Source organism: Pelophylax lessonae, assembly GCF_965119305.1.
Source record: "Pelophylax lessonae genome assembly, chromosome: 2".
Taxonomy (NCBI): domain Eukaryota; kingdom Metazoa; phylum Chordata; class Amphibia; order Anura; family Ranidae; genus Pelophylax; species Pelophylax lessonae.
Window position 1 is genome coordinate 728,681,175 of NC_138769.1, and position 21,395 is coordinate 728,702,569.

The following is a 21,395-nucleotide window of genomic DNA, read 5'->3' on the forward strand; positions in this document are numbered from 1 at the left end:
ACTGCGTTCTCCCACGATCCCGCTGAAAAAAAGCCCTGGAAGACGCATTCACTGTGCATGGGGTATTTATTGATAGCAATCTATTTCCAATGGATCATTAAACACATTATTCATCATTTTAATCAACTTTTACATCAAGCTCTATTGAGTATTGTTTTTAATAATTCTGATTATCTCAATTATTATTATGATTGCAAATTTTCTTTGAGATTAATTGATTAATTTTCATAACTCCATCCTCTTCAGTTGCGGAAACTCCCATGCGGCTCATCCTTTTTAGAGGTATACAGTTCCAAAATATTCTCCTGGTCTCATCATATCGCTGTTCCTCCAGCAGTTATAGAATGCGGTGATGCAGCTTGAACCTCTGTGTCCATAAATAGTATTTGCGGTGGGATAGGAAGCCGGTGTGATGCCATTTTGTACATAGTATTCGTCTGCAAGCCTGCAAAGAGACAAAGGCTTACCGTCAGACAGGGGCAGACTGCCAACTTTAAGCCCAGGGGGCAAGTACAAACCAGGGGCCCATGGTGCAGCGACTCGGCCCCCCTCCCACTCTCCCTCTTCCCAGCCTCCTCCTGACCCTCATTTCAGGCTGAAGCACTGCTCCAGGTACTCTCTACTCACCGGCTGAATCTGTGTTCCCAATCTGGCCCGCAGGGGGCGACTGGGGGGGAATTGGGACAGCTCAGTTGGAGCTGGCCAGGGGAGGAGAGTCTCAAGTGGGGCATGGAACCAGCCTCTGCCCAGACACAATTTACACCATCCAAGCTTTTCTTGTCTTTATCCTGCACTCAGTAGGTCACTGGCAGAGACTTTTTACTTCTCTTCACCAGGAATCCTTTAGGCATGTCTGTGGCAGAAGCAGTGCAGCCTTTTTAAAGGACATCAGAGTGGCCCAGTCCTCTCCTGCCGTCAGAGCAGACAAGGCAGCGGTGAAGGAGTACATGATGATCTCACAAGTACTGTGACCCCCCTGATCAAAGCCCCAAATATGCAATCTTTCCTGAACCTAACCTTAAAGCCCAATCCACCTCTCTCCCACCTTCACTAGAGAGCAATGTGGAAGGTAAGATGCAACAAAGCTTTGACTTCAGAGCTAAAAAAAATGTCAGCACTGCTCTCTCCAGGGAACAAACTAGCTAAAAGCAGAGTCACTTGAGTTCCTGGGTCACTGCTGGGAGGGGGGAGCAGGTCCAGCTGATCTGAGTCACTGCTATATTTGGGCATAGCGACATCAAGTAAGAGGATTTAGCGCTGTTTATATATTCATTCAATTTGATGCAGTGTGCCGCATATGGTCTGAACACTGACAGGCTGACCCTCCACCCCTTCAACCTCTGCAGCAATGCTGGCATCACTCATACGTCTATTTCCCAAAGACAACCTCTGGATATGACGCTGAGCACGTGCATTCAACTTCTTTGGTCGACCATGGCGAGGCCTGTTCTGAGTGGAACCTGTCCTGTTAAACTGCTGTATGGTCTTGGCCACTGTGCTGCAGCTCAGTTTCAGGGTCTTTGAAATCTTCCTATAGCCTAGGCCAGTGATAGTGAACCTTGACACCCCAGATGTTTTGGAACTATATTTCCCACGATGCTCACTACACTGCAAAGTGCATGAGCATCATGGGAAATGTAGTTCCAAAACATCTGGGGTGCCAAGGTTCGCCATCGCTGGCCTAGGCCATCTTTATGTAGGCAATTCTTTTTTCTCTTACGTCCTCCGACAGTCGCCGCCACTTCATAATCTTCACTAATGGGGAAATTGACCTTGCTCCGCAGGAGTAGCTAGGCAACAAGATTTGTTAATATCAAAGCTTTTAGCATACCACACCCCCTAGGGGGTGGTCCCCTCAGTCAATACCTCCCTGCTTCCTGCATTCTCAACCCAGTTTCTAATGCCTAGCTTAGGAGTAGCAGGCTGATCCTGTGCTGGGGCTTTCAGTCTCAGCCTTCTATCCTCTTTTTGATTTTATTTTGAGTATTTTTCTCTTTCTTTTACTTAGCTGTTCTTTTTCTCAGCATTAGTTTAGTTTCTTCGGATGAAGATGATCATGCGGAGCTGGGTCTCGGACTGGCCACCCTGGATCCCAGGGTTCAGGGCCAGGGGCTTCCCAGCCTGCCATCGAGCGTTCAGTCAGGTTTCCCTAGCATATTGAACGACCCATCCCTGTTCGCTGCAGGGATGCTGTCTGTGAGGTGGCTACCTCACCGGACGCCATTTGCGGTTTCGCACCGCAAGCCACTGCATCCTGACTGCGACACTCCCTGTCCTCAGTGCAGCGGTTTGGTCGCTGGAGAAGGCTCCCCATGCCATCCGGACTGGTGAGTGCAATTCTATGTGGGGACCTGTCTGTTTTGGGTGTCAGTCTGTGACTGTGTGACCCTGCATGTCTGTGTATGTGCTGAGCTCCCTGTCAGATTCCTGTGCAGAATAGCTGCCTTTCTGTGGGCTGCGGGGGGGGGGGGGGGCTCTCCCACTCTGCTATGTGAGAGTATGGGGCAGACTGGACTTGGACATGCTGTGCGCCGGCCGCTACTGCGGTCCGCCATTTTTTTGCGGCAAATTATGGTGACTGGCACTGTGTGGTACGGCGCGTTGTTTTGGCGCCAAACGCCGCCATTTTGGCGGCGATCAATCAGGCCACATGTCGGCGCCATTTTCTCATTGCCTAAAAAAGCCTCAGCCGAGCGGCCATGTTTGTGTAGCCTTTCATAGGCTTTATAGGGCGGTCAGTCATTGCATCTCTTCCTTTTGCTCTGGAACAGCGATCGGTGGCAGCAGCCTGTGTGGTCTCTCCAGGTTTTTACCTTTCATTTTCCTGTATTCTTTGCCCAGTGTCCTTATCCCTGTGGGGGTCGGTTCATGCTGTAGTGTGCGGTGGGCTACGCTCGCCGCGGTCTTAAAGGGGCAGTCCTCTTTTTTCACTTATTGCTGGGGCATGGATTCTCAGGATTGCAAGTTTCCTCCCACCTTGGTGGGGGGCCAAGGGGCTGCTGCATCCCCCCAGGGGGCTGATCTTGCTACTATTGTGGCGAACCTGGCTTCTCAGGTGCAGATGCTGATGGCTGATCGATCCGCAAAACGGCCCACAGTGTCTATTTCCTCTGATTCAGAGGGCGATGGGGCTGCTATGGCTGGAGTGCCCTTCTCAGGGTCTCGCTCATCTCTGGACCTTGGGGGGTCTGAGGGAGAGGCTGAGGTAGAAGGGGTTGATAATTCTCCCCCTGGCTCGCCTGAAGGGCTTGCACTCATGGATGAGTTGGTTGCTTCTATCAAGGAAACGCTGCATTTGCAGGATGAACCATGTCCTCCTGCTTTGATGTCCTCTTATGGGACGCAAAGGAAACGCAAAACAACACAGGTTTTTCCTTGCTCTGCGGAGTTTCAGCGCGCTGTTGATGAGCAATGGCGCAATTTAAAGAAGCCCTTTACTGTGCCTAGTAGGTTCAAGCTGTGTTATCCCTTTACACCCTCCGCTGATGAGCGTTGGTGTGTACCGCCTCAGGTGGATCACGCGGTGGCGGTTTTGAATAAATCTACTGCGATCCCCACTGAGGATACCCCGGTGTTCCGGGACCCTACGGACAGGAGATTGGAGTCTCTGGCCCGTCATGCTTATACGGTTGCTGGTTCTATGCTGAAACCTATTTTTGCTTCCATTATGGCAGCCCAGGCTATTGCGGATTGGACGCAGGTGCTCAGGCGCACCCTGGTGGCTGACTCTGCCCCGCCGACAACTTTGGCTATGGTGGATCAAATTCATCAGGGTGTCATGTATTTGTGTGATGCGGACTTGGATTTAGTCCCTTTGGCTGCACGCCTCTCGAGTGTGGCGGTATTGAACCGTCGCCTGATATGGCTGAAATGTTGGTCGGTTGACCAATCTTCTCGCAAGACTTTAGCTAATTTACCCTACGCGGGTTCTCGCCTTTTTGGCGAGTCTTTGGATACTCTGATAAAGGGAATTTCCGGGGGTAAGAGTACTCTCTTGCCCCAAACTCACATGAATAAGTTTGTTCGCGGTAAGAAGAATACCTCGTTTAGGCCCTCTCAGGGGTCCTTTCGTGCCTTTCGGTCGCACTATAAGGGCAAGCCCTTCAAGGGCCAAGGCTCCCAGAAGAAGCTGTGGGCAGGTAAGCAGAAGTCCGGCCAGTCCGGGTCCACTGCCCATGCCAATTCGGCCTGAAGGGGCGCCCTCACCCGGTTCTGGGGTGGGGGGACGTTTTGCTCGGTTTTCTTCAACCCTGGCTGGCCCGCATTCGGGACAGGTGGGTTCAGGAAATCGTTCGATCTGGATACAAGATCGAGTTTCTCTCTCGGCCGGCGAACAGATTTTTTCCCTCCAATCTTCAACTGTCTCCGGAGCGCTTGCAGGATCTGCACCTGGCGGTGCGGGACCTGCGGGCCCAGGGAGTGGTGGTTCCGGTGCCTCATCGGGACAGATTTCGGGGGTTCTATTCCAATCTGTTCACTGTGCCCAGAAAGGAGGGCAAGGTTCGTCCGATTTTGGACTTAAAAGCTCTGAACCGCTTTGTGCGGGTTCACAAGTTCCGCATGGAATCCCTGCGCTCGGTGGTGGCTGCCCTGGTTCCGGGGGAATTCATGGCCTCCATCGACTTGAAGGATGCGTACCTTCACATCCCCATTTTCAAGGGTCACCAGAGGTACCTTCGATTCGCCATTGCGGAGGATCATTACCAATTCGTGGCGTTACCCTTTGGTCTCGCTTCGGCTCCGCGGGTTTTCACCAAGGTGCTTGCGCCGGTTCTGGCATTATTGAGAGCCCAGGGCATCTCTGTCTTGGGGTATCTGGACGATATCTTGATTCGGTCTGCGACCAGTCAGGGCCTGGTGAACGACCTGTCCATCACGATGCAGACTCTGCAGGAGTTCGGTTGGACGATAAATTTTCCAAAGTCTACGCTGTGTCCGTCGGTTCGTCTTCCCTACCTGGGGATGATCCTGGACTTCAAGCGAAGGTCTTCCTACCGGAAGACAAGCTCCGGACGCTTCAGGACGAAGTCAGGTCCCTCAGGGACAATCAGTGCTTGTCCCTCCGGACGTGTATGAGGTGTCTGGGATTGATGGTCTTGGCTTTCGAGGCGATTCCCTTCGCCCAGTTTTACACGCGGGATCTTCAGGCGGAGATCCTGGCCAAGTGGAACGGGCATCTGCAATCTCTGGATCTGCGGATTTCGTTGCGCCACCTCACCAGAAGGGGTCTTTTGTGGTGGCTCCAGTCCCCGGCGGTGTCGGGGGGCAAGTCCTTTCGTCCTTTGTCATGGACGGTGATCACCACGGATGCCTGCCTGTCGGGCTGGGGTGGTGTTCTGGGCGTTCTGTCCGCCCAGGGAACTTGGTCAGAGGAGGAGTCCTCCCTTTCCGATCAAAATTCTGGAATTGCGAGCGATAAATCTCTGTGTTCTGCGTTGGACGGACAGGCTTCAGGGCCGTCCGGCTCGGGTTCAGACGGACAATGCCACAGCGGTGGCCTACGTCAACCACCAAGGGGGCACCAGGAGTGCCCGAGCGGCTCGGGAAGTGGCCGACATTCTGTCTTGGGCCGAGACGCACGTCCCGGCGTTTTCTGCAGTTCACATTCCGGGGGTGGAGAACTGGCAGGCGGACTATCTGAGTCGCCAGACCCTGGACCAGGGGGAATGGTCCTTTCACCCGGATGTCTTTCAGATGTTGTGCGCGAAGTGGGGTTCCCCAGATGTGGACCTGTTCGCGTCTCGTCTAAACAACAAGGTGAAAAGGTTCGTGGCAAGGACGCGCGATCCTCGGGCGGACGCCTCAGATGCGTTAGTGGCGCCCTGGCATCAGTATCGTCTGATGTATGCCTTTTCACCGATTCAACTGCTATCCAGGTTCCTTCGCAGGTTGGCCTCGGAACCGCACACGGTGATTCTGGTGGCGCCAGACTGGCCTCGCCGGTCTTGGTACGCAGACCTCGTGAATCTGGCGGTCGATGCTCCGTGGCGTCTGCCTCTTCGAGAAGATCTGTCTCAAGGACCGATATTCCATCCTGCTTTACAGTCGCTGGCTTTAACGGCCTGGCTGTTGAAAGCCAGGTCCTGAAGGATAGGGGTCTCTCCCCTGAGGTCATTGCCACTTTGATCAAGGCTAGAAAAGCCTCTTCGGGGAAGGTTTACTACCGTACTTGGAAAGCGTACTTTGCCTGGTGTGAGTCCATGGGGTATTCCCCTCGCTCATACTCTGTATCGAGAGTGTTGGCTTTCCTTCAAACGGGTGTGGACCAGCGTTTTGCGTTTGCCACGATTAAGGGTCAGATTTCTGCGCTGGCCGTTCTCTTTCAACGCCCTGTGGCGTCTAATTCTTTGATTAGCACCTTTGTTCAGGGGGTGCGACACTTGGCCCCTCCTAGGAGGGAGCCTTTGCCTCCATGGGACTTAAACCTTGTTCTGTCTGTGTTGCAACATGCTCCCTTTGAAAAGATCAGGGAGATCTCGTTGTCTCTGTTGTCCAAGAAGGTTGCCTTTTTGGTGGCGATCACTTCGGCTCGCAGAGTGTCGGAGCTGGCAGCTTTGTCCTGCAGCTCTCCCTATTTGGTGATTCACTTGGATAAGGTGGTCTTGCGACCTAACCCGTCCTTTCTTCCGAAGAGGATCTCGGAATTTCACCTCAATGAGGACATTGTCTTGCCTTCGCTTTGCGCGAGGCCCAAACATCCGAAGGAGGTGGCTTTGCATTCCTTGGATGTTGTTCGGGCGATCAGGGTTTACCTGTCATCGACTAAATCCTTTCGCAAGTCGGATTCCCTATTCGTCCTTCCAGAGGGACCTCGGAAGGGCATGGCGGCGTCGGCTTCTACCATCGCCAAATGGATCAGAAAGACCATTGAGCAGGCCTATGCTTTGAAAGGGAAGGTTCCTCCTTTCCCTGTGAAGGCGCATTCTACCAGATCTCTGAGTACGTCTTGGGCCTGTCATCATCGGGCCTCTGTGGCCCAGGTGTGTAAGGCGGCGACTTGGTCGTCCGTTCACACCTTCTCAAAATTATACAAGGTGGATGTTCAGGCATCAGCAGATGCTTCCTTTGGCCGTAAAGTTCTTAGTGCGGCAGTGCCTTAGGGTCCCTTGTTTGGGTCCTTGGCTGTTGGAGTGTTTTTACCCCTAGGTTACTTGTTCTTCCTGGGTTGTTGCTCCTGTTGAGCACGTTTTTTCCTGTTGCCCAGTTGGTTTTCTTACTTTAGTAAGGTTCCTTTTTTTCCTGATGTGGGTACTGCGTTGCTTTAGGCGCGGCTGCGTTTTTCCCACCCCTCATGTCTACACTGCTCTGGGACGTCCCCATTAGTGAAGATTATGAAGTGGCGGCAACTGTCGGAGGACGTAAGAGAAAACTGAATTTTTGTAAAATCTTACCTGTAAAATTCCTTTCTCTGAGTCCTCCGACAGTCGCCGCCCCCGCCCCTCTTTTGGGGTTTGTTTATGTACTCTACTGCTATGCTACTGAAAGTGAGTTGAGAATGCAGGAAGCAGGGAGGTATTGACTGAGGGGACCACCCCCTAGGGGTGTGGTATGCTAAAAGCTTTGATATTAACAAATCTTGTTGCCTAGCTACTCCGGCGGAGCAAAGGTCAATTACCCCATTAGTGAAGATTATGAAGTGGCGGCGACTGTCTGAGGACTCAGAGAAAGGAATTTTACAGGTAAGATTTTACAAAAATTCCGTTTTTCAGATCCTCAGAGAATTCTTTGCCATGAGGTGCCGTTTTGAACTTCCAGTGACCAGTATGAGAGAGTGAGAGTGATAACCCCCAAATTTAACACACCTGCTCCCCATTCACACCTGAGACCTTGTAACACTAACGAGTCACATGACACTGGGGAGGGAAAATGGCTAATTGGGCCCAATTTGGACATTGTCACTTAGGGGTGTACTCACTTTTGTTGCCAGCGGTTTAGACATTAATGGCTGTGTGTTGAGTTATTTTGAGGGGACAGCAAATTTACACTGTTATACAAGCTGTACACTCACTACTTTACATTGTAGCAAAGTGTCATTTCTTCAGTGTTGTCACATGAAAAGCTATAATAAAATATTTACAAAAATGTGAGGGGTGTACTTACTTTTGTGAGATACTGTATACTCTTGTGATTTTCCCACACTTACACTCAGGGGGTGTTTGTTCAGCAGGTTTTCTGCAAGTGGACATTTGTCAAACAGATGTCCTGGTATGCTTACACAAGATGTCCTCTCTGCTTCCATTGTTTATACAGGTGTTCTGGTCAACTCTAAATCTAGCTTGAACTTTTGACATGGTTGACCTATAACAGTGATGGCGAACCTTGGCACCCCCAGATGTTTTGGGACTACGTTTCCCATGATGCTCAACTCCACTGGGCATCACTGGAAATGTAGTTCTAAAACATCTGGGGTGCCAAGGTTCGCCATCACTGACCTATAGCATGACTGATTCAAAAGAGCCACCTAGTGGCTGAATTTGAGAATGTTACTATATTTGACATCAGTGTAAAAAGGCAGAAAAGGATACGCCCAGGTGGGATTGTCTTCTCAAAAACCTTCCAAATAAAAAGCCAGGAACAGAAACTGAGAGCAGGACTTTGTGTTGCCGTAACACCAAGGAAGGTCTCTGCTAGAACCTGAAGACGATTTGCACCCGAGATCCTGCAATATCCCGGGGTCCTTGTTGCTAAGGAGATTATGAAATTTCTGTAAGCGGAGCTAAGTAACCTTTTCGTGTATTCTTATTGAATACAGACCATAGTTTTGCTAGGAAGTAGGTAGCATTTTTCCATGGTATAGGTATATCTGTCAGGCTTGTAATGTATTCCTATAATTGTTTGTATGTACAGAATTTCTGTTTAGTAAAAGCACATTATAATACCACTCGGGTCTAAGTTTCCTTGGTTTTTATCGCAGTAACCTTTAAAAAAGTAAAACAGAGGAAAGATAAGGGATAGCTGAGCTGCACAATCGCTGATGGATGGGAAGGGGGAGAGCTGAGCTACTGAGTCACTGCTAGGAGAGGAATCCGGTACAGCTGAGCTGCTGAGTCACTAATTGCAGGGGGGGAACGGGGGTGGTTCTAAATATATACTGTATGTATGTATTTAAAGAAAAAGGACTGTCTACTTAAGCTTTAAATGTTGCCTGCCCTTTGTAATAAAAAAAAATAATAATTTTGTTTGTTTTGGGGTTTTTTAATTGTTTAGTTTTTAACCACTTCAATACCGGGCACTTTCACCCCCTTCCTGCCCAGGCCAATTTTCCCCTTTTAGGGCTGTTGCATTTTGAATGACAATTTCGCGGTCATGCAACACTGTACCTACACCAAATTTATGTCATTTTCCCCCCACAAATAGAGCTTTATTTTGGTGGTATTTGATCACCTCTGGGTTTTTTCCTTTTTGCTAAACAAATAAAAAAAAAAATTTGAAAAAAATAAAAAGTTTTTTTGTTTGTTATACAATTTTGTAAATAAATACGTTTTTTCCTGCACTGATGAGACTGCACTGACAGGCACTGATGAGGAGACACTGATGGGGTGGCACTGATATGCAGCATTGGTGGGCACTGATAGGCGGCATTGATGGGCACTGATAGGGGGCGCTAATGGGCACTGATAGGCAGCACTGGTGGGCACTGATAGGCGGCACTGATCAGTACTGACGGTCGGCACTGGTGGGCAATAATGGGCACTGTTGGGTGACACTGATAGATGGCAATGATGGGCACTGGTGGGCAGCACTGGCAGGCAGCACTGATGGGGAGGGCAATGGGGAACTCCCTGAGCCCTGATTGCCATCCCTGGTGGCCATAGTGGGCATCCCTGGGGTCATGGGTGGGCATCCCTGGTGGTTTTAGTGGCACCCCCCCGAGGGTCTGCACTGGTAATCAATGATCTGGTTACCAGTGCCGACCCCCCCCCCCCCCCCCCCGTCAGGGGAGCCGCCGATCTGCGCTCCTTTACTTGTGCCTTTCAGGCATGAACTAAGGAAAGCCGATCAACGGCTCTTCCTGTTTACTATGTGACCAGCCATGATTGGATCTTTACCGAGATCGGAGATGCAGGGAGTCAGACTGACACTTCGCATCACCGATTGCCGCTCCGGGGGGCGCGCAGAGCGTATTATCCTGCCGCCGTCATATGACGTCCGGTCAGGATAATACAACCACAATCCCGCCGTCAAACGCCTATAGGGCGGGCGGGATGTGGTTAAACACATAACGACCGCCCACCGCAGATATACTGCGGCAGGCAGCCGCTGCTGGGCAAAGTGACGTAGGGGTACGTCATTCACTCAGCCGCCTGTGGGGGGGGGCGATCGCGCCGCTCCCGCCCCTGCTCATTCACTGAGATCCCAGCGCGAGTGACTGGCGGCTCCGATGGCCACCGGTCACTCGCGATCTCCCGCTGCAGAGGGAGAAAGACAGACGGCTGATGTAAACACAGCCGCCTGTCATTCTCCCTGGTGTAAGCACAGAGGCTATGCGATCCTGCTATGTGAGATTGTATGTCTCTGTGATTACATCAAAAGCCACGCCCCCTGACAGTTAGAATCACGCCCCTAGGGACACACTTAACCGCTTGGATCACCAATAAAGTTAACCCCTTCCCTGCCAGTGTCATTTTGACAGTAACAGTGCATATGTATAGCACTGATTACTGTAGTAATGTCACTGGTAACCCCAAAAGTGTCAAAAATGTCAGTTAGGGGTTTGATCTGTCCGCTGCAATGTCGCAGTCCCGCAAAAAAAAAATCGCAGATCGACGCCATTACTCGTTAAAAAAAAAAAAAAAACAAGAAAAATTACATAAATCTTTCCCGTAGTTAGTAAACGCAATAACTTTTCCGCAAACCAATCAAAATACACTTATTGCGATTTTTTTTTTTTACCAAAAATATGTAGCAGAAAACAAATTGGCCTAAAATGTTAAAAAATTTTGATTTTTACATTTTTTTTTTTTCAGAATTTCATATAAAAAAAAATGTGAAAAATATTGTTATTTTTTCAAAATTGTCGCTCTTTTTTTGTTTATAGCACAAAAAATAAAAATTGCACAGGTGATCAAATACCACCAAAAGAAAGCTCTGTTTGTGGGAAAAAAAGGACATCAACTTTTGTTTGGGTACAGCGTCGCACGACCGCGCAATTGTCCGTTAAAGTCACGCAGTGCTGAATCGCAAAATAGGGCCTGGTCTTTGAGCAGCCAAATCTTCTGGGGCTTAAGTGGTTAATCTTTTTTCCAAGTGGCTATGTAATTGTGCAGCTTCTGGTCCTGGGCTGGTGTGAGGAGACTATCTTCCCCTCTATTAGACCCCAAATCTCAGTAGAGAGATTTGGGGTCTAATAGACCCCCAGATGTCACTATAAAGAGGACCTGTCATGGCCCATGCTGTCACAAGGGATGTTGTTCATCCCTTGTGAAAGCAATAAAGTTGATTATAAAAATAAATCTATGTGCTACCAAATGGAGAGAAGGGAACGGAAAAAAGAGGAGGTAACAAGGTGGAACAATGGAGCACCAGAAATCTGCAGCTAATTTTGTAGCGTCACCACGTACAACAATGTAAAATAAAAAATATAAAATCAGCGCAGATATTCTAAAATCGGTGAACCATAAATATCTAAAAGTAGATCCTTAAAATGAATCAATAATAATGTAAAATATCAATCTTTAAACAATAAATAACAAAGGTGCTTAAGTGCCAAAGTGAATGTGCACAAATGGTAGTAAATATAAAAATGATAAAAAGTGAGATCCTGAATCAATAGCACTTGAATAAGTATCCTGTGCAAGGTGAACGCTGTGAAAGAATCAATGATATAAGGTACTGATCAACATTCAGCTAGAAAAAAAGAAGGAAAAAAAAAATATTTTAAAGGAAGTGCCCTATGAAGAGTGAACCCATCCGACTCTTCAATATAATACTAAAGTGAATCAATGAGAAGTAATGAAAGTGATCATCATGAAGGAATAAAGTGCTGAAACAAAGAAAAATATTAAAAATAATATAAGTGCCCTATGAAGGGTAAACCATTAAAACTCTTCAGTAGCACAAAAAAGTATTTTATATGATAAACGTGAACAAATATATCTACAAATTAGATATATACACTGTATTCAGTGTCAAGGTGAGAACTGTGTAAAAATCCAAAAGAAGTTTTAACAATCAATATTAGATAAAAATAAATAGTGGAAAAAAAGTTCATATATGGTGAAGTGATCAGGTGCTTTCAGTGACTCCCAGTGCAGACTTTGGTGAGCTAGAGATCCAGAATTAGGTGTAATGGCCGCTCACCTCCATTAACACTCATTAAGAGCGTTTCAGGTGTCACACGTCGACCTGCAGACTTTAGGGAATAAATCCTCTGATAATATGGATGCCCTGTGTATATCACACTCCAGATCTTCTATGGTGGCCTCAGATGGATAATGGTTGCTGCAAAGCTTTTTAAAGCACTCGTTTACCAGGGAAAGACATGAAGGGTTCTCATAGTGTAGTATGTTCAAATAAGGTTTAATCAATCAAAGTAAAGGTTACACTTACAATATTGTAGACAAAAACATGCATTCAAATGTGAATAGACGCCGCCGATGCGGTCTGCAGTGCTTGCTCCAACGCTTCCGGTCTCGGCCGTAGACCCGGAAGTGACGTCACCACGGCTTTCCCCGACGCGTTGCGTCACAATAACACGTGACTTTATCAAGGGTAGCCTATTGGGTGACAGTCTGTGGAATATATAGCGTTCTGGTATCCATGGGAACCAAGTTAGATTACATCCTGCGGTTAACCCCATATATCACTCTGGCTTTCATGCAGTAATACTAATGGAGATTCGGAGCCAAGCTGCAAATCCTAAAGATGATTGGGCAACGACATATATTGATGAAAATAAAAATAAAAAGCCATATTAACATGGAATAAATATATGTATAAAAATGACACATTAAAATACCGCTTATAATAGATAAGTGGGTATGGCGACACCTAGTGTTCATAAATAAGAATGCTCTCAATAATGAGTGCTTAAAAGGAAAATAATAAAAATTGTTTTGTTTTTTTTTTCTTTGAATTATAGTATTTACTGATATATGAAGCCTTTTACTATTTTCCTTTTAACTCACTTTACCACTAGAGCATTTTGCTGTCTTACGTCTGGGCTACTTTTTGCGATTCGGCGCTGTGCGACTTTAACTGACAATTGCGCGGTCGTGCGACGCCGTACCCAAACGAAATTTACGTCCTTTTTTTTACCCACAAACAGAGCTTTCTTTTGGTGGTATTTCATCACCTGTGCGATTTTTACTTTTTGCGCTATAAACAAAAAAAGAGCGTTTATTTTGAAATAATAACAATATTTTTCTCATTTTTTATATGAAATTCCCCCCAAAAAAGATGTAAAAACCAATTTTTTTTTAAATTTTTGGCCAATTTGTTTTCTGCTACCTATCTTTGGTAAAAAAAAAAATCACAATAAGCGTATTTTGATTGGTTTGCGCAAAAGTTATTGCGTTTACTAACTAAGGGAAAGATTTCTGTCATTTTTGGTGTTTTTTTTTTTAACGAGTAATGGCGGCGATCTGCGATTTTTTTTTTTGCGGGACTGCGACATTGCGGCGGACAGATCGGACCCTTGACTGACATTTTTTACACTTTTGGGGGTACCAGTGACATTACTGCAGTAATCAGTGCTATATATATGCACTGTTACTGTAAAAATGACACTGGCAGGGAAGGGGTTAATTTTATTGGAGAGGGAGGGGTTAATGTATGCCTGGTGCTTACTAACGTGTGGGGGGGGGGGTGACTGAGTGAGCCAGGGACAGATCGGAGTGTTCAGCTATGCTGAACACTCCGATCTGTCACTCCCTGTCACTTAGGAGATCCGCCCGCTCTGTTTACACAGGCGGGCGGATCTCCAAACTAGATTCCCCGACGATCGGGGCAGAGCAGCGGCGATCGCCGCCGCTCCTCCCCTGGCTCGACTCCCGCTGTGAATGAAAACAGCGGGAGCGAACCTCCGGCGGCGCGCGAGCGCCGCCTACAGGGGAGGAGTCTAGCGACGTAGGTCTACGTCACTAGACGATAACGAGCCACTGTGCCGCAGTAGCAGCACAGTGACTAGTGGTAAAGCGGTTAAGCATTCATTATTGAGAGCATTCTTATTTATGAACACTAGGTGTCGCCATACCCACTTATCTATTATAAGCGGTATTTTAATGTGTCATTTTTATACATATATTTATTCCATGTTAATATGGCTTTTTATTTTTATTTTCATCAATATATGTCGTTGCCCAATCATCTTTAGGATTTGCAGCTTGGCTCCGAATCTCCATTAGTATTCCTGCATGAAAGCCAGAGTGATATATGGGGTTAACCGCAGGATGTAATCTAACTTGGTTCCCATGGATACCAGAATGCTATATATTCCACAGACTGTCACCCTTGAAAAAGTCACGTGTTATTGTGACGCAACGCGTCGGGAAAGCCGTGGTGACGTCACTTCCGGGTCTACGGCCGAGACCGGAAGCGTTGGAGCAAGCACTGCAGACCGCATCGGCGGCGTCTATTCACATTTGAATGCATGTTTTTGTCTACAAAATTGTAAGTGTAACCTTTACTTTGATCGATTAAACCTTATTTGAACATACTACACTATGAGAGCCCTTCATGTCTTTCCCTGGTAAACGAGTGCTTTAAAGAGCTTTGCAGCAACCATTATCCATCTGAGGCCACCATAGAAGATCTGGAGTGTGATATACACAGGGCATCCATATTATCAGAGGATTTATTCCCTAAAGTCTGCAGGTTGACGTGTGACACCTGAAACGCTCTTAATGAGTGTTAATGGAGGATGAGCGGCCATTACACCTAATTCTGGATCTCTAGCTCACCAAAGTCTGCACTGGGAGTCACTGGAAGCACCTGATCACTTCACCATATATGAACTTTTTTTCCACTATTTATTTTCATCTAATATTGATTGTTAAAACTTCTTTTGGATTTTTACACAGTTCTCACCTTCACACTGAATCAGTACCTTATATCATTGATTCTTTCACAGCGTTCACCTTGCACAGGATACTTATTCAAGTGCTATTGATTCAGGATCTCACTTTTTATCATTTTTAGATTTACTACCCTTTGCGCACGTTCACTTTGGCACTTAAGCACCTTTGTTATTTATTGTTTGAAGATTGATATTTTACATTATTATTGATTCATTTTAAGGATCTACTTTTAGATATTTATGGTTCACCGATTTTAGAATATCTGCGCTGATTTTATATTTTTTAATTAATAAAGTTGATTCCCCTTCCCCCTGTGCTTACACGTCAATGCGAACGCATTCGTAAGTCCCACGCGCATATGTAAACAGTGCTCGCACCACACACGTGAGGTATCGTCGAGAATGTTAGAGTGAGATCAATCATTTTAAAGCGTCGCTAATGGAGATTTTTTTGGAGTACCGTAGTTTTGGTTCCGCTCCATATGCGTACATGTTCGGTATCTATTTACTCGCCCTATCATCTTTTATATTTTAACTAAAAAATTGGTATTATATCGTGTTTGTGTACAATAAAATTCACTAAAGCTTCTACTTTGTTTCCTCTTTCACTTTTCTCCCCTTCTGTTCTTTCTCGCCCTCACCCTCTCCCCCCCCCCCTTTTTTTTTCTTCTCTTCTTATCTGTTTTCTTTATATTCCCTTATAAAAATGGGCGTGAGAAGGGTTACATAGTAGGTGAGGTTGAATAAAGACAATAGTCCATCCAGTTCAACCTGTGTAAGTGTGTATGGACGTAATCATCTCACATAGCCCTTAATGTCCTGATCCTTGAGATGTACGTCTAAGAGTCTTTTGAAAGCCACCATACTTCCTGCAGAAACCACCTCTTGTGGTAGAGAATTCCACAATCTTGTAGCCCTAACAGTAAAGAACCCCCCACGTTGCCTGAGGTTAAAACGCTTCTCCTCTAATCGCATTGTATGCCCTCGAGTCCTCATTCAATCCTTTCGACTGAACAGCTTTTTTCTATGCTGAGATCACCATTGAGGTATTTATAAAATGTTATCATGTCCCCTCTCAGGCGTCTCTTCTCCAGGGAGAATAAATCGAGCGATTGCAGACGCTCTTCATAATTAATTAGTTAGTCTTGCAATTTCTTCTTTTTTTTTTTTTTTTTTTTTTTTTGCTGAATACAAGATTGGTTTTTTTTTTGTACGAGTATATGTTCATGTATTCATGATATTTATATACAGTTTGCAGTGTCTGCACCTTCCTGCCTTAATAAAATCTGCACAAATACCGTGTGACAAAAAATTGCAACACTCACAATTTTATTCTCTGGGATCTCTGCTAAAAAAAAAAAAAATATATATACAGTGGGTACGGAAAGTATTCAGACCCCCTTAAATTTTTCACTCTTTGTTATATTGCAGCCATTTGCTAAAATCATTTAGGTTCATTCTTCTTCCTCATGAATGTACACATAGCACCCCATACTGACAGAAAAACACAGAATTGTTGACATTGTTGCAGATTTATTAAAAAAGAAAAACTGAAATATCACATGGTCCTAAGTATTCAGACCCTTTGCTCAGTATTTAGTAGAAGCCCCCTTTTGATCTAATACAGCCAGGAGTCTTTTTGGGAAAGATGCAACAAGTCTTTCACACCTGGATTTGGGGATCCTCTGCCATTCCTCCTTGCAGATCCTCTCCAGTTCTGTCAGGTTGGATGGTAAACGTTGGTGGACAGCCATTTTTAGGTCTCTCCAGAGATGCTCAATTGGGTTTAAGTCAGGGCTCTGGCTGGGCCATTCAAGAACAGTCACGGAGTTGTTGTGAAGCCACTCCTTCGTTATTTTAGCTGTGTGCTTAGGGTCATTGTCTTGTTGGAAGGTAAACCTTCGGCCCAGTCTGAGGTCCAGAGCACTCTGGAGAAGGTTTTTGTCCAGGATATCCCTGTACTTGGCCGCATTCATCTTTCCCTCGATTGCAACCAGTCGTCCTGTCCCTGCAGCTGAAAAACACCCCCACAGCATGATGCTGCCACCACCATGCTTCACTGTTGGGACTGTATTGGACAGGTGATGAGCAGTGCCTGGTTTTCTCCACACATACCGCTTAGAATTAAGGCCAAAAAGTTCTATTTTGGTCTCATCAGACCAGAGAATCTTATTTCTCACCATCTTGGAGTCCTTCAGGTGTTTTTTTAGCAAACTCCATGCGGGCTTTCATGTGTCTTACACTGAGGAGAGGCTTCCGTCGGGCCACTCTGCCACAAAGCCCCGACTGGTGGAGGGCTGCAGTGATGGTTGACTTTCTACAACTTTCTCCCATCTCCTGACTGCATCTCTGGAGCTCAGCCACAGTGATCTTTGGGTTCTTCTTTACCTCTCTCACCAAGGCTCTTTTCCCCCGTTAGCTCAGTTTGGCCAGACGGCCAGCTCTAGGAAGGGTTCTGGTCGTCCCAAACGTCTTCCATTTGAGGATTATGGAGGCCACTGTGCTCTTAGGAACCTTAAGTGCAGCAGAAATCTTTTTGTAACCTTGGCCAGATCTGTGCCTTGCCACAATTCTGTCTCTGAGCTCTTCAGGCAGTTCCTTTGACCTCATGATTCTCATTTGCTCTGACATGCATTGTGATCTGGAAGGTCTTATATAGACAGGTGTGTGGCTTTCCTAATCAAGTCCAATCAGTATAATCAAACACAGCTGGACTCAAATGAAGGTGTAGAACCATCTCAAGGATGATCAGAAGAAATGGAAAGCACCTGAGTTAAATATATGAGTGTCACAGCAAAGGGTCTGAATACTTAGGACCATGTGATATTTCAGTTTTTCTTTTTTAATAAATCTGCAACAATGTCAACAATTCTGTGTTTTTCCGTCAATATGGGGAGCGGTGTGTACATTCATGAGGAAGAAGAATGAACTTAAATGATTTTAGCAAATGGCTGCAATATAACAAAGAGTGAAAAATTTAAGGGGGTCTGAATACTTTCCGTACCCACTGTATATATCTATCTCTATCTATCTATATATATATATATATATATATATATACAGTCAGGTCCATAAATATTGGGACATCGACACAATTCTAATCTTTTTGGCTCTATACACCACCACAATGGATTTGAAATGAAACAAACAAGATGTGCTTTAACTGCAGACTTTCAGCTTTAATTTGAGGGTATTTACACCCAAATCAGGTGAAAGGTGTAGGAATTACAACAGTTTGTATATGTGCCTCCCCCTTTTTAAAGGGACCAAAAGTAATGGGACAATTGGCTGCTCAGCTGTTCCGTGGCCAGGTGTGTGTTATTCCCTCATTATCCCATTTACAAGGAGCAGATAAAAGGTCCAGAGTTCATTTCAAGTGTGCTATTTGCATTTGGAATCTGTTGCTGTCAACTCTCAATATGAGATACAAAGAGCTGTCGCTATCAGTGAAGCAAGCCATCATTAAGCTGAAAAAACAAAACAAACCCATCAGAGAGATAGCAAAAACATTAGGTGTGGCCAAATCAACTGTTTGGAACATCCTAAAAAAGAAAGAACGCATCTGTGAGCTCAGCAACACCAAAAGACCCGGAAGACCACGGAAAACAACTGTGGTGGATGACCCAAGAATTCTTTCCCTGGTGAAGAAAACACCCTTCACAATAGTTGGCCAGATCAAGATCACTCTCCAGGAGGTAGGTGTATGTGTGTCAAAGTCAACAATCAAGAGAAGACTTCACCAGAGTGAATACAGAGGGTTCACCACAAGATGTAAACCATTGGTTAGCCTCAAAAACAGGAAGGCCAGATTAGAGTTTGCCAAACAACATCTAAAAACGCCTTCACAGTTCTGGAACAACATCCTATGCACAGATGAGACCAAGATCAACTTGTACCAGAGTGATGGGAAGAGAAGAGTATGGAGAAGGAAAGGAACTGCTCATGATCCAAAGCATACCACCTCATCAGTGAAGCATGGTGGTGGTAGTGTTATGGCGTGGGCATGTATGGCTGCCAATGGAACTGGTTCTCTTGTATTTATTGATGATGTGACTGCTGACAAAAGCAGCAGGATGAATTCTGAAGTTTTTTGGGCAATATTATCTGCTCATATTCAGCTTGACATATTCATGCTTCAGAACTCATTGGACGGCGCTTCACAGTGCAGATGGACAATGACCCGAAGCATACTGCGAAAGCAACCAAAGAGTTTTTTAAGCGAAGGAAGGGAAATGTTATGCAATGGCCAAGTCAATCACCTGACCTGAATCTGATTGAGCATGCATTTCACTTGCTGAAGACAAAACTGAAGGGAAAATGCCCCAAGAACAAGCAGGAACTGAAGACAGTTGCAGTAGAGGCCTGGCAGAGCATCACCAGGGATGAAACCCAGCGTCTGGTGATGTCTATGCGTTCCAGACTTCAGGCTGTAATTGACTGCAAAGGATTTGCAACCAAGTATTAAAAAGTGAAAGTTTGATTTATGATTGTTAATCTGTCCCATTACTTTTGGTCCTTTGAAAAGTGGGAGGCACATATACAAACTATTGTAATTCCTACACCGTTCACCTGATTTGGATGTAAATACCCTCAAATTAAAGCTGAAAGTCTGCAGTTAAAGCACATCTTGTTTGTTTCATTTCAAATCCATTGTGGCGGTGTATAGAGCCAAAAAGATTAGAATTGTGTTGATGTCCCAATATTTATGGACCTGACTGTGTGTGTATATATATATATATATATACAGTATATGTGTGTATATATATATATATATATATATATATATATATATATATATGTGTGTGTGTTATGTTTGGGGGTTGTAAGTAATTTTCTAGCAAAAAAATTACTACATGTAAAATATTACATGTAGGAGAGAAATGTCAGAATTGGCCTGGGTGGGAACTGATTAAGCTATAAGTATGACCACAACAATGTAATTTCCTGTCTTAAAGGAAAAAAAAGAAATTGAAAAGTAAAATTACTTTTTCTTACCTGTCTACATTTGCATGGTGACCGCCAAAACAGGGGTCATTGGCGGAAATGGGAACTTGGCTCATCGTTCCACCAAGGAAAACATGAATGCCGTTGTGTATGCCTGCAAGGAGGAGAGAGAATGCGCAATGAGCATCACATCCTATATCGCTATGACCTCACATTACACACACCAACATTATACAAGGTTCAAGAAATCTATTGTCATTCTATAATAAAAAAAAATAAAAATCATACAATGAAATACAGATATACAGTGCATCCGGAAAGTATTCACAGTGCTTCCCTTTTTCCACATTTTGTTAGGGTACAGCCCTATTACACAATGGATTCAATTAATTACTTTTCTAAAAATGTTACAAACAATCCCCCATAATGACAACTTGAAACAAGTTTGTTTGAAATCTTTGCAAATTTATTAAAAGTAAAAAATCCCATATACATAAGTATTTAGGGCCTTTGCTCAATTCTTTGTTGAAGCACCTTTGGCCCCAATTACAGCCTCAAGTCTTTCTGAGTATGATGCTACAAGCTTGGCACACCTATATTTGGGCAGTTTCTCCAATTCTTCTTTGCAGGGCCTCTCAAGCTCCATCAGGTTGCATGGGGAGCATCGGTGCATAGCCATTTATAGATCTCTCAAGAGATGTTCAATCCGGTTTAAGTCTGGGCTCTGGCTGGGCCATTCAAGGACATTACAGAGTTGTCCCGTAGCCACTTCTTTGTTATCTTGGCTGTGTGCTTAGGATCGTTGTCCTGTTGGAAGAAGAACCTTCCCCACAGTCTGTGGTCTGGAGCAGGTTTTCATCAAGAATGTCTCTGTACATTGCTGGATTCATCTTTCCCTCGATCCTGACTAGTCTCCCAGCTCCTGCCGCTGAAAAACATCCCCAGGGCATGATGCTGCCATCACCATGCTTCACTGTAGGGATGGTATTGGCCAGGTGATGAGCGGTGCTTGTTTTTCTCCAGGCATGACACTTGCCATTCAGGCCAAAGAGTTCAATCTTTGTTTCATCAGACCAGAGAACTTTGTTTCTTATAGTCTTAGAGTTCTTCAGGTGCCTTTTGGCAAACTCCAGGTGGGCTGTCATGTGGGCTTTTTTTTGAGGAGTGGCCACTCTACCATACAGGCCTGATTGGTGAAGTGCTGCAGAGATGGTTGTTCTTCTGGAAGGTTCTCCTCTCTCCACAGAGAAACACTGGAGCTCTGTCAGAGTGACCATCAGATTCTTGGTCACCTCCCTGACTAAGGTCCTTCTCCCCCGATCGCTCAGTTTGGCCAGGCCAGGAAGAGTCCTGATGGTTCCAAACTTCTTCCATTTACCGATGATGGAGGCCACTGTGCTCATTGGGGCCTTCAATGCCGCAGACGTTTTTTCTG

General features: G+C 45.6%; 1 protein-coding gene across 1 annotated transcript in view; it reads right to left on the bottom strand.

Moving 5' to 3' along the window:
* Positions 1-223: 223 nt before the first annotated feature.
* Positions 224-21,395, bottom strand: part of LOC309545660 (tyrosinase-like) — a 44,000-nt gene continuing 22,828 nt past the window's right edge. Inside the window, exons 4-5 of the mRNA XM_082244931.1 lie at positions 20,012-20,114; positions 224-445 (exon numbers count right to left, since the gene is read on the bottom strand). Of these exons, the coding sequence (XP_082101057.1) occupies positions 277-445; positions 20,012-20,114 (272 nt within the window). The 3' untranslated portion in view covers positions 224-276. The remainder of the gene's footprint in view (positions 446-20,011; positions 20,115-21,395) is intronic.